Genomic DNA, 15,717 nt, shown 5'->3' with positions numbered 1-15,717 from the left:
CGTCCTAAGAATAGTGCAATTGGAAACTGCTCCAGGTGAATAAGCACAGGTTAAAATATTGTATATCCATATAAAGCTGGAATTTTAGCCCAGTGATTGGCAGGAAGGTCCCCAATTGTGAAATAAGATGTGATGCACAAACTGGTGAGACATGCAAGCACATAATTATGGGTTCATACGCATGACTGGCAATTAAGTGAGAATAGTTTGTCATGTTGGCAATTTGGAATCAATGTTTCATTCAAGAGAAGACATTAAACTCAGAAACTCATTAAGCTATAGGTGGAATGACACAAAATATCAGCACTGAGTTTTCTAATGCCTGGAGGGGAGATGGAGAATATAGGTCAGTGCATGTATCCTTAGAGTTCCAGTTTCTCTGATAGTGTCAACAAGAGTCAACTTGTGGCCAGACACTGAAGGTCAGTTGTAAAGTATAAACTATAGTTTTTAGGAATGTATTCTTTGCATTCTGGCCTCTAATTAGTTTTGTGACAAACATGGCTGTCAAAATGCAGCTATTCATTTCACTTAAGCATAATGGACATGTAGTTGTTTCAAGGCTCAGCTTTGTGCACATGGCAAGGTCAGAATAATTGTATTATGCTTGATTCAGCCACACCCTGTTCTGTGCACAAAACTTGCGTCTAAAAGAAAAATCAGGCCCATTGTGTTTCGTAGTGTGTAGCATTCGAGACTTCTGTGTTCAAGACCAGAAAGGAATGCAATGGCTGTCATAGTCAAAAGGAAATGTTAATTCAGATACATTTCTACTTTTCCATATGAATTAAAGTATTGAATTAGAGGTTTACATCTCCAAGTAGAGGTTCTTGCCTGCTCGTACTAACTTGCACCTGAATGAAAATCCTTGCGCTGCAACAAGATCAAAGCCTTATCCTGACCCACTGAAATGAGGAATCCAAACTCTAAGCTGCCTGCTATATGGTGCAGTTATAGGCCGATATATTCCCATGTCCTCCTGCATGCCACAGTTCATGTCTGATTTAGTCTCCTTCATTCCTGTTTTTGACATCCAATTTACTCTGTTCAGCAAAGATGAGGCTCATCACTACATGATCTGCCATGCTGATGAACCAAACCAGTCTGATGATGTATTTGAGGCAAAACTCTCTGCACGTAATGCGTAAGTACAGAGGGCTGCATTAAATTGCATGACTGCAGCTGGGTCACTCTTCTGCTCCTTGTGCTTCACGTTTCTGGGGATGGAGGTGCTCTCGTGAAAAGCTTTTATTGCTGGACATGCTGTGTCTATATTAGTAAGCACTTTTTGTAGCACTTATTCTTTTGTGGGCCCAATTTTCATAGTTTATAATACAGGCAGAACTCTGAAAAAGTTAAGACCAAGTTGCAATTTTTCCAAAGTGTGTTGCTTTCATAAAATTTGTGGTGCTTTTGTCATTAATGTATCACTGTTAAGTCTTGATATGGAATGGTACAGAAGTGGATACTACAAGAAGAGAATGACATCCAAACTGGGTGAAAGAAGCACCTTGAGTTGTAATGATCACACTGTACAGGTGTAAATAAGCAGGTGCATCTTTACTGGGACCTTCGGTACCCCTTTCCTTCATCCAAGCGACGTCAGTTTATTTTAGGTTCTGACCACAGCCCTTCAAAATACTCACATCGACACTCCTCGAAGTAGCAGCCTCTTCTCCACCTTGCGTGAGATTTTTCATCGGGTATCAGCCTGGCTCAATTCTCAGTGGTTTAAAGCTCCACTGCAGACCTGAGCACGTGAGCTTGGATGACAATTCACTCCCATATCGACAGAGTGCTGCAAGAGTTGCTGTCCTTTAGATGTGATGTTAAACCAAGGTCTGCCTGATCAGGTAAGGTACGAGATCCCACGGCATTTTGGAAGAATGGAAAATCTCGCTGTGTCATAGACTAGATTCCTCCCTCAACCAATACTGCCAAAAACAGAGTATTTGATCACTGCTTTGCTGTTTGTGGGATATTACTCCGTGAAAAGCGACCTTGCCTCTCTGTGACCTACTCCTGTCATTAGTCATTGTAGCCAGTGATTTGAATTGTTCACTAATTTGAATCATGTGGCCTCAAGCTAACAGAGACATACTGAAATAACAGTGACTGCATGTACTTTAAAACAAATCCATTGATTGTAAAGAACTTTGGGACATCTCAAGGATGGAATAAGATGCCATATAAATGCAAATTTGTTTGCATTTTGTCTTCAGTCTGCAGTGGCCATTGGCTCTGGTTGAAATGGCAAACAGATAATATGCTCCTGGACTTTCCCCAAAATTTTTAAACGGCAAGAATACTCGGGAATGCCTCTTCTTCTGATTGTTATTTGAGTTCTTTGAAGAAGTAACGTGCTGTGGATAAAGGCGAACTGGTGGATGTACTGTACTTAGATTTCCAGAAGGCATTTGATTAGGTGCCACATGAAAAGTCATTGCGGAAAATAATAGCTCAAGGTGTAGCGGGTGACATATTGGCATGGATGGAAGATTGGCTAGCTAACAGGAAACACAGAATAGGCATAAATGGTTCTGGTTGGCAAGATGTAATGAGTGGTGTGCCATAGAGTTCTGTGCTGGGTCTCACCTTTTTACAATCTATGTTGATGACTTAGATTAAGGGACCGAAGGTATGGTTGCTAAATTTGCTGATGAGACAAAGATAGGTAGGAAAGTAATAAAAACAAGAAATGCTGGAACCACTCAGCAGGTCTGGCAGCATCTGTGGAAAGAGAAGCAGAGTTAACGTTTCGGGTCAGTGACCCTTCATAGGTAGGAAAGTAAGTTGTGAAGAGGACATAAGGAGGCTACAAAGGGATATAGACAGGTTAAGTGAGTGGGCAAAGATCTAGCAAATGGAGTATAATGTGGGAAAATGTGAAATTGTCCATTTTGGCAGGAAGAATAAAAAAGAAGCAAATTATCTAAATGGTGAGAGATTAGAGAGCTCTGAGTTGCAGAGGGATCTGGGTGTCCGAGTGCATGAATTGCAAAAGGTTAGTATGCAGGTACAGCAAGTATTTAAGAAAGTTAATAAAATGTTATCATTTATTGCAAAGGGAATTGAATACAAAAGTAGGGAGGTTATGCTTCAGCTATACAGGGTATTGGTGAGACCACATCTGGAGTACTGTGTATAGTATTGGTCTCCTTATTTAAGGAAGGATATAAATGTGTTGAAGGCAGTACAGAGAAGGTTTACCAGACTAATACCTGCAATGGGCGGGCTGTCTGTGAGGAAAGATTGGACAGGCTAGGCATGTATCCGCTGGAATTTAGATGAGTAAGAGGCAGCTTGATTGAAACATATAAGATCCTGAGGGGTCTTGACGGGGTGGATGTGGAAAGGATGTTTCCCCTTGTAGGAGAATCTAGAACTAGGGGGTCACTGTTTAAAAATGAGGGGTTGCCCATTTAAGACAGAGATGAGGAGAAATGATTTCTCAGAAGGTTGTGAGTCTTTGGAATTCTCTTCCTCAAAAGGTGGTGGAAGCAGCATTTTTGAATATGCTGGAGGCAGAGGTGGACAGATTTTTTGTAAGCAAGGGGGTGAAAGGTTATCGGGGTTAGGCGGGAATGTGGAGTTGAGGTTACAATCAGATCATTCATGATCTTGTTGAATGGCAGAGCAGGCTCAAGGGGCCGAGTGGCCTACTCCTGCTCCTAATTCATATATTCGTATGTATGTTCATATGTTATCTTTCCCTTGTCCTAGCAGTGGAAAGTATGCCTTCCCTGAGAGATCTGGGTGGGACTCGGAGCCTGGCAGAATCAGAGATAGAATCTGCACTAGGTCTTGTTGATAAATGTTGCCTCATCACATTGTTTAGGCTGCAGCTAAAGGTTCAGACCTACTTAGGTTTGTAGCTTGCACTGAACTTTTATTTGGGAGTAAGTTGACAAATCTACCTTTGTTAATCACTTGCAAACATTTCTGTTATTTGGCATAAATGACATTTATAGATGACATGGTAAGGAATATATTCAGAAAAAAAACTGCAAAGAATGAGCTCCAGCAGACACGGTGCATTCGAACCAAACTCTGAATCCTTTCCTTACAAAGAGTGGGCAGGGTCTCCTGCCTTCCCAACAGTTGTTAAAGGTCACAATTAATGTCCTCTGAGGAATTTGTTAATGATGCACCACTCATACACTTGAGGGGATGATTAGTCTTGTGAGGAGGAATAAAGGTTATTCTCTGCAAGATGAGCAAGGCCCAGCTGGGGCGAATGGTGAAGTTGTATTTTCCTGACTTTGTGCACGTGAGTGTGTGTCTTGGTGAGGCTTTAATTGTGTTTTCGTCGTGCTCTGCCGTACTTGACCAAGGAATGTTTACTGTCACAGAGTGAAGGAAATGGGTGAAGGGGCATTCTGTTCATTTGCACAGTTGTCGCACAAATGGTTAGTAAATGGGGAGTCTGGATTTTGGCTTGTAACTTCTCAGTTTTATGGAATGATAAATGGATTAAGAATGAAGTTTGCATCTTCTAAATATGCGTTTAATTAGAGAAATGTGAGCAGCTAGCACTGGAAGGTCCTACTCGTGAATTAAACAGTTATAGATTCTGCACTATTAAAAGATATTAAGTGTCTGAAACAGAATAAAAGCCCCTTTTTCAATTGTTGTTTACACAGTGCAAAAGCATAAACCTTCATTATGCGGAAGGTTTCAAAGCATGCTGCTAGATCAAACAGAATGCTTGGATGAAGCAGCTTATTTCCAGCGAAATGCTGCTTATCCAAACATTGATGGTCTGAGTCCTTTGGTTAATCAAGTATTAGCCATTCGCTTTATATATTCTTTACCATAACAGTACGTTGCAGCAATAGAGGACCACCTGTCTGCAAAGGACCACTGAGACTGGATAAAATCTTCACTTCTTTTCTCACAATTTGGTACAATTATAGTATTTACAGCTTCAAAAAGATTAGTGTTTTGTTTACTTAATGAGAATTTCATTTGCTACTTCTAACAAAACCACCAAAAAATTCAGGTTAAATTCTATACCCTAAATTACCCATTGTTGAAATAAAAACAAGAAATGCTGGAATCACTCAGCAGGTCTGGCAGCATCTGTGGAAAGAGAAGCAGAACTGTTCCGAAGAAGGGTCACTGACCCGAAACGTTAACGCTGCTTCTCTTTCCACAGATGCTGCCAGACCTGCTGAGTGATTCCAGCATTTCTTGTTTTTATTTCAGATTTCCAGCATCCGCAGTATTTTGCTTTTATATTACCCATTGTTGATATTACTTGAGACAATAAATGCAAAGTCTGCTGAATCTATTTTCCAGATCTCTGCTTGAATAGTCAAACTGTTAAGACCCTCCTCCTGTTCACTAAGTTTGAGTAATTGTCACTGTGCCATGTTCATTTGTCCATGGAATAATTTAGTTACCTTTTACCCATGTATGTCAGATCTGAATTTTACTTTTCCTTCAGAACTGCTTCACTTCTGGTATTGGTTCATGAAGATAATTTTCCATGATGCAACATATGCTGCATTTACTGGCATAGGGGCAGGCTCCTTATTCGCTTTACAGTGTCTGCCAACTCTCAACTCTAAGTGAGAAGGTCGTGGGTTCAGACCCCAGTTCAGAGACTTGAGCACATAATCAAGGCTGGTACTCCAGTACTGAGGGAGTGCAGCACTGTTAGAGGCACCTTCTTTCAGATGATACTTTAAACTGAGACCATGTCTGCTCCCTCAGGAGGCTGTAATTAATCCCATGGCATTATTTCAAAGAAGAACTATATAAATATAAGTTATTATTGAAGAGCAGAGGAGTTAACCCCAGTGTCCTGGCCAATGTTTATCTTTCAATCAACATTACTAAAATAGATGATCTGGTTTCTTATCTCATTGCTATTTGTGAGACCTTGCTGTGCACAAATTAGCTGCCACATTTTGTACACTACAATAATGACTACACTTCAAAAGTACTTCATTGGCTGTAAAGCACTTTGGGACATTGTGAATTTGTAAATGACACTATATAAATGCAGCTTCTCTTTACCTACAGAGACCCTGCCCCTAACCCCCCCCCCCCCCACTTCCTGCCCTGCCAGAGTAAAGTTCCTTGTAATCCAAGACTGAACGAAAATGAAGGTTTTCAAACATTATCAGTTAGGTTTTCTGGGCCAATGCATGATCACAGTGTGGGAGGACTCTGAATATCTACTGATACATAGAGAGCAACTCAGCCTTTCCAAACAGAATTCCAATGTCAATTACCTGGGCAATCTGCCTGAAACCAGCTGCTTCTAACTTGTATACTGAAACTGTTGTGAAATCTTAATGCCTGCTGAGGTTGTGTTGCCATTGGGAGTATTTGGAGCTGTCCATGTTAGTTCCAATGGCTGAGTCATCAACAGGTTTATGGGGAGCTTTAAGCAGTTGTCAAACTTCATCTTGAGCTGGATGGTGTGACAAACTGATTATCCTCCTGCCATCTGAAAAACTGGGAGTGTATGAGAGAGAAATTCTTTTTAACAAGGGCTTGTGTTTGGCCCTGAGCATGGCTACATTGTAGCCGAAATTTTCTCCGCTTTGCATCCCAAGTACATCTACTTTTGGGATGCACCGAAGAAGAAAAATGGGCAGAGTTCCATTCGGCCAGGTCTCCATTCTCTTTTTGTTACCTTAGGATTTCCAGCTCTTATTTTGAGTACTTGCATTGGACACTCATGAAAATGAAGTGGGAGAAGATCTGCCTCATTTTCTTCCAGGTATGCTGAGTGGGTACCCACTTGGAGGGTGCCTGAAGAGGTTGCGAATGGCCCTGCTGCCATGCTTCTGGCCCCTTCTGAGATTGAAGGACCTGAGGGGGCACACAGAAATAGCAAAGCAATCTGCAGGAATAAGCCAATCTACTTTTACAGATGGCTAATGGATCTCCAGAAAGGGAAGGCTTTTGGCTACTGTTTGAGGCCCAGCAGCCAGTGGCCATTTCCTCCTGGGCCTTCAGCAGCAGCTAGATTTCCAACCCTGATCCTGACTCTACCTGACTGATGACCAGGTGGCATGGGATAGCACTCCATGAGGTCACATTTTGGCCCACTTACTGGAGTTGTCCTTGATACTGAGCCCAAGAGAAACCTATGGAGAGTTTCAAAACATAGCTCATAACAGCAGCAGGAATTTGTAAAGATGTAAGTATTACATAATTTGAATGCAATTTAATGTGCATTTGTAAACTGCACTATAAATACACGAGACTCCAAAATGAAGCTCTGCTGTAACCTTGATCAAGCTGCTGAAGGACAGTATGTGCTTTCCTTCTCTGTACCAACCATGGGCATCAATACTATATTAATAGGGACACAAATACTCTTCAATAACCTACATTTATGTCATCTGGATCACTTGTGAGGTTTGTAAGACAGAATATTTTAAATGTTAGTCACCTTCATAAATTTAGTTGCTATAACTGTACATATGCTAAGCTAGTAATTAAAACACTGGTATGATCCGACGACGTGACTTTTCTGTCATGCCTGTCATCAAGTTTGAAGTAATGGTTGTAAAATTAGGCTGCATTTTGCTTTTAACCACAATCATTACAGTCCAGCACACTCTGTTTTTCTCCCTCTTGTCAGCAGTGATAGCAGGGACAGATGATTGGGGGCAGGGTTATAGCATCAACTGGGAACTCTTAACTTGTGGAGCTCTGTTCATGTTCTTACGATGCTGCTGAAAACAGAAGGCTGTGATTCTTTTCCCGGATCATTCTAACCCGAGAGTATTAAAATGCTGCCACTTGGGTGAGTTTGAAGAGAGGACATGTCGTCGTAAGTCACTGAGTTAGAATAACGATGGTGGGCAAGCTAATCATTGTATGAAGTTCAGCAAGGGTAATGTGTAATAATTAGTGTTATCACAAATCTAGCAGTGACTCTGGACTGAATGGGAAGGTGAGTCTTTGCAAACCTCTTTTAATGAAATAAAACTGGTGGATATTTATACATGTTTTGTAACATTGCTGAATGTTTAAGTAAAAAGCTTTCGTATTCATTATGTAGGGGAACAGTGTATGATTTGATATTTTTGAGCCATAGAGTCATTATGGAACAGAAGAAGACCATTCAGCCCCTTCGAGTCCATGCTGGCTCTCTGTAGAGTCCCATACCCCTGTTCTATCCCTGCAGCCCTGCAAGTTCATTTCCTAAAATGCCCATCCAATTTCCTTTTGAAATCATTCATTGTCTCTGTCATAGGCAGTGAGTTCCAGGTCATTACCACTCGCTGCATAAAAATGTTCACCACAACCCCCGGCATCTCTTACCCAAAACCTTAAATCTGTGTTTCCTAGTCGGTGGACCATCAGCTAAAGGGAACTGCTTTTCTTTGTCGACCTTATCTAAACCTGTCTTAATCAAATCTCCCCTCGATCTCCTTTGTTTCTAGGAGAACAACCCCAAGCTTCTCTAACCTAACCTTGCAGCTAAAATCCCTCATCCCTGGAACCATTCTGGTAAATCTCCTCTGCACCCTCTCAAGGACCCTCACATTCTTTACGATATAAATTAGAAAATAATCAGAAACAATCAAAACTAACTCAAAGGTACAGGTACTAATAAAGCACATTTTACCATTAGTTTAGATTTATTAAATTACCAAGGTTTTGGGCCCTGAAATTATGATACAGGCACACAATTATTTGAAAAGGTCGTCTGAAATTGAAGGTGTTAATTGTTCTGCTAATATAGTGCAGAGTGCAATTTTAGGGAAACATCTTAAAATCCCATCGTGAAAACTGTCTAGCCTTAATGAAGGGCTATGAAATTAAGCTTTAATTATTCAATAGCTTTTGTGCAGAAAAAAATAAGTGAATAATTCAATGTCAGTAGCAGTTTAATGTTGAAAATGTTTTGGCTCGTCATACAGTTTGAATTAATATTGTACATAATGACAGAGTGGAAATCTGTCTGAAGATGGCGAAAGTTTAAGTTTTTAAAAAAAAAATATTTGTAGGGTTGCCAAAATAAATCAGGAGGTTGCCTTGATGTGGTTAGACAGAGTTCATCTCCCAAGGTTTGATTGTGATCTTAAGAGTTTTATTATTTTGGAACTTTGAAGCAATACCTACAAAATGCGTGGAGAGAAAACAGCAGACAAAATAAATAAGGAAGGATATGTTCCCAGCACTGTTTACCGTAGAATATTGCAATAGTGCTACAATAACCAACTTGAATACAAGTTGCAAGTTAAACATGTAAAGCAATGTCAGAAATACACATAAACCAAAATGAAGTCTTGTGACCTGAATCTTGCAAAGGACCAAGCCAAGGACAGCAGTCTGAGCCCTTTTAACTCCTGATACTGGTAGGAATGTTAGGGTCAGTCATGCAGTTAGCACCAGAAAGGGCCTTTGGCATGGGTGGAATGGGAAATTGAGATGGATAATGGGATGTCATAACTGTGAGAGGATAAAGTTCAGAATAAAATCGGAAATAATATAGAAAGGGGGAGGGACAGGTGAAGTCAGACCAAGTCAACCTGCCCCCAGATAGAGATGGGAGGGAAAAATGCAGAACCCGCCAGTCTCCAGTCACCTTAAAACATTGGGGCCGGCAGAATCTGCTGCCTTTTCATGTACAATAATTCAGAAAGAGAAATAGCCTGATAGAGACATGGTGAATACATAACTCTTTTTTTGATTGAGCTGCCTTCCATTATTGCTCATTGTGCACCAAGCGTGATGTCAGCACCTGTATGCAGAGAAATGCAACAATGCATCACAAAAAGCAGAGGGTAATCAAATGTTCTATTTTAGTTGAAATGGGACCCCCACTGGAAGAATAGAGATATCTTTAATGGAGTTGACTATCTGCAATATTATGGCCCAAAATGACACGGGTAAGAGACAATTTGACTTTTTCTTCTAAAGCATCTAGTTATATACTATCATCTAAAGCACAAAACGAAGCGCTGCCCAATTGGCTCTCAATCACTTGTGCAATATTTTGAAGGTCTTAATCTATGCTGTAAATCAAGCTTCAAAGGCAGCAAATTGAAGATATTTCTAGTTTAGTGGGGGTAGTGAGCACCTCAGAATAAAATGCAGGAAGGGAATCCTAATAGTGCAAATCAGACATTGCAGTGGAATCCCATTGGTATATGTGGTAGACCTGTTACTTTAAAAAAAAGTAAATAATTGGAATAAAGATTATTTAAAACCAGAGACCTTAGGTTTTGCCTAACTTATCCAATTTACTGGTTATGTCACTCATGCATTTTTTATCTGAAGAATTTCCATGCTACAATAAAATAGAACAAGATTACAATTTGGTTTTCCTTTAAAATAAATCCAGTTTTAAAAGAAGTCTACGCATATGTCTGTGGTCTGGGATCAGATTAACTACACTCAGATCAGCTGAGATTTCTGCCACAGATTTTGCCTTAAGTAATAAAAGATTCAGATTTTCCATTTTGATCAGGATGTATTGTCGAGATGAGCTCAGTGTGCCAATAGCATTGTTCTCATTGGGCTTCTGTAAAATTCACCCTCTTGCTTGGAAATAGGTTAGAAAAAAGGTTTACTGTATTTTAAACAAAACTTTTATATTGAAATCTTATGGCTGAGCTGCAGCATCTAAGGAGTGGAAATAAGAACATAAATAGGAGTAGGCCATTCGGCCCTTTGATCCTGCTCTGCCATTCAGCAAGATCTTCCTGCACTATCCCTATATAATTTGATTCCTTAGTATCTAAAAACTCTGTAGATCTGTGACTTGAATATACTCAATGACTGAATATCCTCAGCTTTCTGCAGGAGAGAATTCCAAAGGTTGACAACCCTTTTGAGTGAAGAAATTTCCTTTCATCTCAGTCCTAAGTGAATAAAGTCCCTTTATTCTGAATCACCCCTAGTTCTGACTCCTCAGCCAGGGGTCATGTCCTACCAGCATCTACCCTATCAAGCCCCTTAAGAATTTTATATGTTTCAATGAGGTCACCTCTCATTCTTCTAAACTAGGAAATATAGGCCTAATCTACTCAATTTCTCATCATAGGACTATCCCCTCATCCCAGGAATCAGTCTAGTGAGCCTTTGTTGCACTCCATCTAAGGCAAGTATATCCTTCCTTAGGTATGGAGACAAAACTGTAAGTAGATCTGGAATAGTAGCCTTCTCCACTGCCATCCTAACTGGTCAAGTTCAACTGATTCACACCAACAACGGATCAAGCCTAGGACTTTCCTGATTGGGATTGGTTAGAACAACTATCTCTGCTATTTAGTCATTGAGTCATCTCAGTAACCCTTTGAATGTTCTCTTAAATTTGAATTGTTAAAAACCTGTATTTGCATCTCATTAAGAGTAATTGTAAAACAGTTTAAAATTTGCAAGGCTTTTCAAATTTGTTCATGTTCAGGACCGTTTCCTTCTCCCTCACCTCCCTCCCTCCCTTTCTTCTCCCTCACCTCCCTCCCTCGCTTCCCTCCTTTCTGCCCCCCCCCCCCCCCCCTCCCTGGCTTCTCCCCTTTTTGGCCCCCTTCCTCACTTCTCCCCTTTCTTGGCCCCTCCCTCACTTCTCCCCTTTCTATTCTCCATGCTCTCTGGCTTATGCCAAATCAGATTTAAATGTCTAATTAATGAAAATGTTTATGTAAAAGCATTCCAAATTTTTTCAGGGCTTTTGTTAAGAGGGTTATGTCAGAATAGTGTCACTTCCACCTCCATGCCAGGTCATTCCATTATCTAGCTCCCTTGACTCAAATTCAGGTATTCCCATTATCCAGGTCTCTTAGCTCAGACTCAGTACTGTAATAGGCAAAGTTTAAATGTTCTGCTTAAAATAATCAGACAGCTGCAGCATATTTATTTTTGATATTCAGAATGTTGAGCTACCAGTTCCAATATGAATATGTCCCTTGCTGTATAAGGTCTCCCTCTTTATGTTATGCAGTTATAAATCATTGTCCTTATTTTGTACAGTTACTGAAGCTATCATATTTACTTTGGGTCAAGTGTATCACTGCTAAAAGGTCCATTTGCCTGGGGAGACAAATATACATATTTGAAAATGATCTGTTGTCATCAATGAATCATATCACAGATACATTGGAGCCTTGTTAGGGGAATCAGAGGGCTTGTGTTAACCCCTAGCTCATTACGTTCTATTAGTTTACTTTTGACGTGTCAGCTGTGGCTCAGTTGGTAGCACTCTCGCCTCTGAGTCGAAAGGTTGTAGATTCAAGTTCCAGTCCAGGACTTAAGCTTAAAAATCAAGGCTGACATTTCAGTGCAGCACCGAGGGCGTGCTGTCTTTCGGATGAGACGTTAAACCGAGGCGCCATCTGGCCCCTCAGATGGTTGTAAAAGGTTCCATGGCACTCTTTCGAAGAAGTGTAGGGGAGTTATCCCCTAAGTCTTGATCAATATGTATCCCTCAATCAACAGCACAAAAACAGTTGATCTGATCAATATCACAGTGTTGTTTGTGGGAGCTTGCTGTGTGCAAATTGGCTGCTGTGTTTCCAACATTACAACATGGTTTCACTTCAAAAGTACTTCATTGGCTGTAAAACACTTTGCGACATCCTGTGGTTATGAAAGACACTATACAAATATAAGTCCTTTTGTTTTTCAAAATCAGATATACTTGGCAGTCTGTAATACAGATATCCAGACTGGCCAAGAGAGTGGTAAAATGGCGCGCTGACATGGAACACAAAAGTCCAAGTGTATCAAGCCTGTATCCTCAGTACCTTGCTCTACGGCAGTGAGGCCTGGACAATGTATGTCAGCCAAGAGCGACGTCTCAATTCATTCCATCTTCGCTGCCTCCGGAGAATCCTTGGCATCAGGTGGCAGGACCGTATCTCCAACACAGAAGTCCTCGAGGCGGCCAACATACCCGGCATATACACCCTACTGAGCCAGCGGTGCTTGAGATGGCTTGGCCACGTGAGCCACATGGAAGATGGCAGGATCCCCAAAGGCACATTGTACAGCGAGCTCGTCACTGGTATCAGACCCACCGGCCGTACATGCCTCTGCTTTAAAGATGTCTGCAAATGCGACATGAAGTTCTGTTACATTGATCACAAGTCGTGGGAGTCAGTTGCCAGCGATCGCCAGAGCTGGCGGGCAGCCATAAAGGCGGGGCTAAAGTGTGGCGAGTTGAAGAGACTTAGCAGTTGGCAGGAAAAAAGACAGAAGTGCAAGGAGAGAGCCAACTGTGCAACAGCCACGACAACCAATTTTATCTGTAGCACCTGTGGAACAGTCTGTCACTCTAGAATTGGCCTTTATAGCCACTCCAGGCGCTGCTCCACAAACCACTGACCACCTCCAGGCGTTTACCCATTGTCTCCCGAGACAAGGAGGCCAAAGAAGAAGAAGAAATACAGATGTCAATAGTGCCCCAACTTGGCACTTTAGTTGCTTAGTTTAGTTTAGTTTAGAGATACAGCACTGAAACAGGCCCTTCGGCCCACCGAGTCTGTGCCGACCATCAACCACCCATTTATACTAATCCTACACTAATCCCATATTCCTACCGCATCCCCACCTGTCCCTATATTTCCCTACCACCTACCTATACTAGGGGCAATTTATAATAGCCAATTAACCTATCAACCTGCAAGTCTTTTGGCATGTGGGAGGAAACCGGAGCACCCGGAGGAAACCCACGCAGACACAGGGAGAACTTGCAAACTCCACACAGGCAGTACCCAGAATTGAACCCGGGTCGCTGGAGCTGTGAGGCTGCGGTGCTAACCACTGCGCCACTGTGCCGCCAGCTTACTTGTATCTAAACAACTGGTGGTGATAGATTTGCATTGTTGCCATCATGTTAGCAGCAATGCTTTGAAAGTCAGGTTGTCAGCAGTGCATAAGGGATAAATCATCTGGTGATGGGATTGAAGCTACAAAATTGACACAAAGGCTTTGGTTCAAATTGTACCATGGATCAAACTTGAAGTCAATGTAAAGGAAGATTGACAGGTGGGTGGGGTGGGGGACAGTGATGTGGGCATCAGGGGTGTGTTTGGAATTGGCAGCCAATCTGCTACTGCCCATTTTATCTATCAGCAAAGCAGAACATTTTGCGCCATGGGTAGATATAGGATAATGATGAATAGCTGTGGAATATGACGTGGGGAAGCTTTGGGGCTGCATCTTAGTTCAGTTATGCCCTCATAGCTCTTATAAAAATTCTGTATACTGCACCTGGAATCTGCGTCAGTCAGAAATATCCTGAGGCTATTAATATCTTTATAACAGTTCTCGATTGCTCGAGCAAAGAACTGGCACAAACTCGATTTACCAAGTGTGCTATAAACTTCTTTGATTCTGTCTGCCTATAAACTCTGTAAATCTGTCATTGCATCTGCTTAATACAACTTTGTTGAAATGTTCCTGCCCCTTCAGCAGCTGCTCTATTGGATTTCATTTTGTTGTAGACATCTCTTGGAACTTCTGTGAGACTGCAATTCTATACTCCTAACGCTACATTTGTCTTTCTGAACAAGAAAGCTAACATTTTTTGCCTCACATTTTTGTTCCAGCTCGTGATAACTTTGGCAAACAAACCCTTTGCTTTATTTCTGTTTTAGCATTTTGATCAATATTAAGATTTATCCTTATCCAGGTCTGTCAGATCCACTAATTGCTGGACTCCAGTAAGACCTGTGGTGTTGATGGTTTCCCTCCCCACATTTCATCCTTCGATGAGAAATTATACTGAGGCCCTGTCTGCCCCCTCAGGTGGACGTAAGAGACACCAGGGCACTATTTTGAAGAAGAGCAGGGGAGTTATCCTCAGTGTCCCGGACTATATTTATCTCTCAATCAACATCACTAAAAAAAAATTATCCAGTCGCTATCACGTAGCTATTCATGGCAGCATACTGTGCACAAATTGTCTGCCTCATTTCCTACTACACTTCAGAAATACTTCTTTGGCTTTGGGATATTCTGAGGTCATGAATGGAGCTGTAGAAATGAAAGTCTGTCTTTTTTTCAGATGTGTACCAGATTGTGTACATGCTCTCCAATTTCTCTTTGTTTGAGTCAATCTTTTCTCACACATTTGCCTCTGCTTAAGAGGATGATCCTCACCTTTTCAAGTACTGGGCTATTCTAGTTACACTGATGTTTTATCTTAAATATAGAAACTCTCAAATTTTGATTGATAGGATCATAGGAAATAGGAGCAGGAGTAGGTCATTCGGCCCATCGAGTCTATTCCCCCATTCAAACAGAAATGTTTTCTTCCCCCCAGCCCCTCCAAGCAAGTCTATTTCCCTCCCGAGGATCCACTAGTCCCGCAATCTACTCACTGTCCTCCTGCAAACCCCCCCCCCCACCGCCCCCCACCAACCTAATCCCCTGATGATCTTCCTGGCCCCCTCCTCCATTCTGATGAAAGGTCTGACCTGACACGCCAGCCAGCATCATAGGGTCATAGGAAGCAGGAGTAGGCCATTCGGCCCATCGAGCCTGCTCTGCCATTCAGACAGATCATGGCTGATCATCTACCTCTACTCCATTTTTTCCCGCTATCCCTATATCCCTTAATGTCATTACTGTCCATAAATCTATCAATTTCTGTCTTGAACATGCTCAATGATCGAGCTTCGACAGCCCTCTGGGGTAGGGAGTTCCACAGATTCACCACCCTCTGAGTAAAGAAATTCCTTCTCTTCTCAGTCTTAAAAGGCCTACCCTTATTCTGAGACTGTGTCCCCTTGTTCT

The 15,717-nt window shown here is 41.6% G+C and overlaps 1 protein-coding gene across 7 annotated transcripts in view; it reads left to right on the top strand.

The window, feature by feature from the left end:
• fhod3b (formin homology 2 domain containing 3b) overlaps positions 1 to 15,717 on the top strand; it is a 603,766-nt gene that overhangs the window by 425,984 nt on the left and 162,065 nt on the right. The window contains exon 11 of one of the 7 annotated variants that reach the window (XM_068055433.1): positions 1,052 to 1,144. The exons of the other annotated variants lie outside the window; for them this stretch is intronic. Within the exon in view, the coding sequence (XP_067911534.1) occupies positions 1,052 to 1,144 (93 nt within the window). The remainder of the gene's footprint in view (positions 1 to 1,051; positions 1,145 to 15,717) is intronic. 7 annotated transcript variants of the gene reach the window in all.

Source organism: Heterodontus francisci, chromosome 2 (genome assembly GCF_036365525.1).
Source record: "Heterodontus francisci isolate sHetFra1 chromosome 2, sHetFra1.hap1, whole genome shotgun sequence".
NCBI lineage: Eukaryota > Metazoa > Chordata > Chondrichthyes > Heterodontiformes > Heterodontidae > Heterodontus > Heterodontus francisci.
The sequence above is the reverse complement of the archived record's forward strand: the minus strand, read 5'-3'. Positions and strand labels throughout refer to the sequence as shown.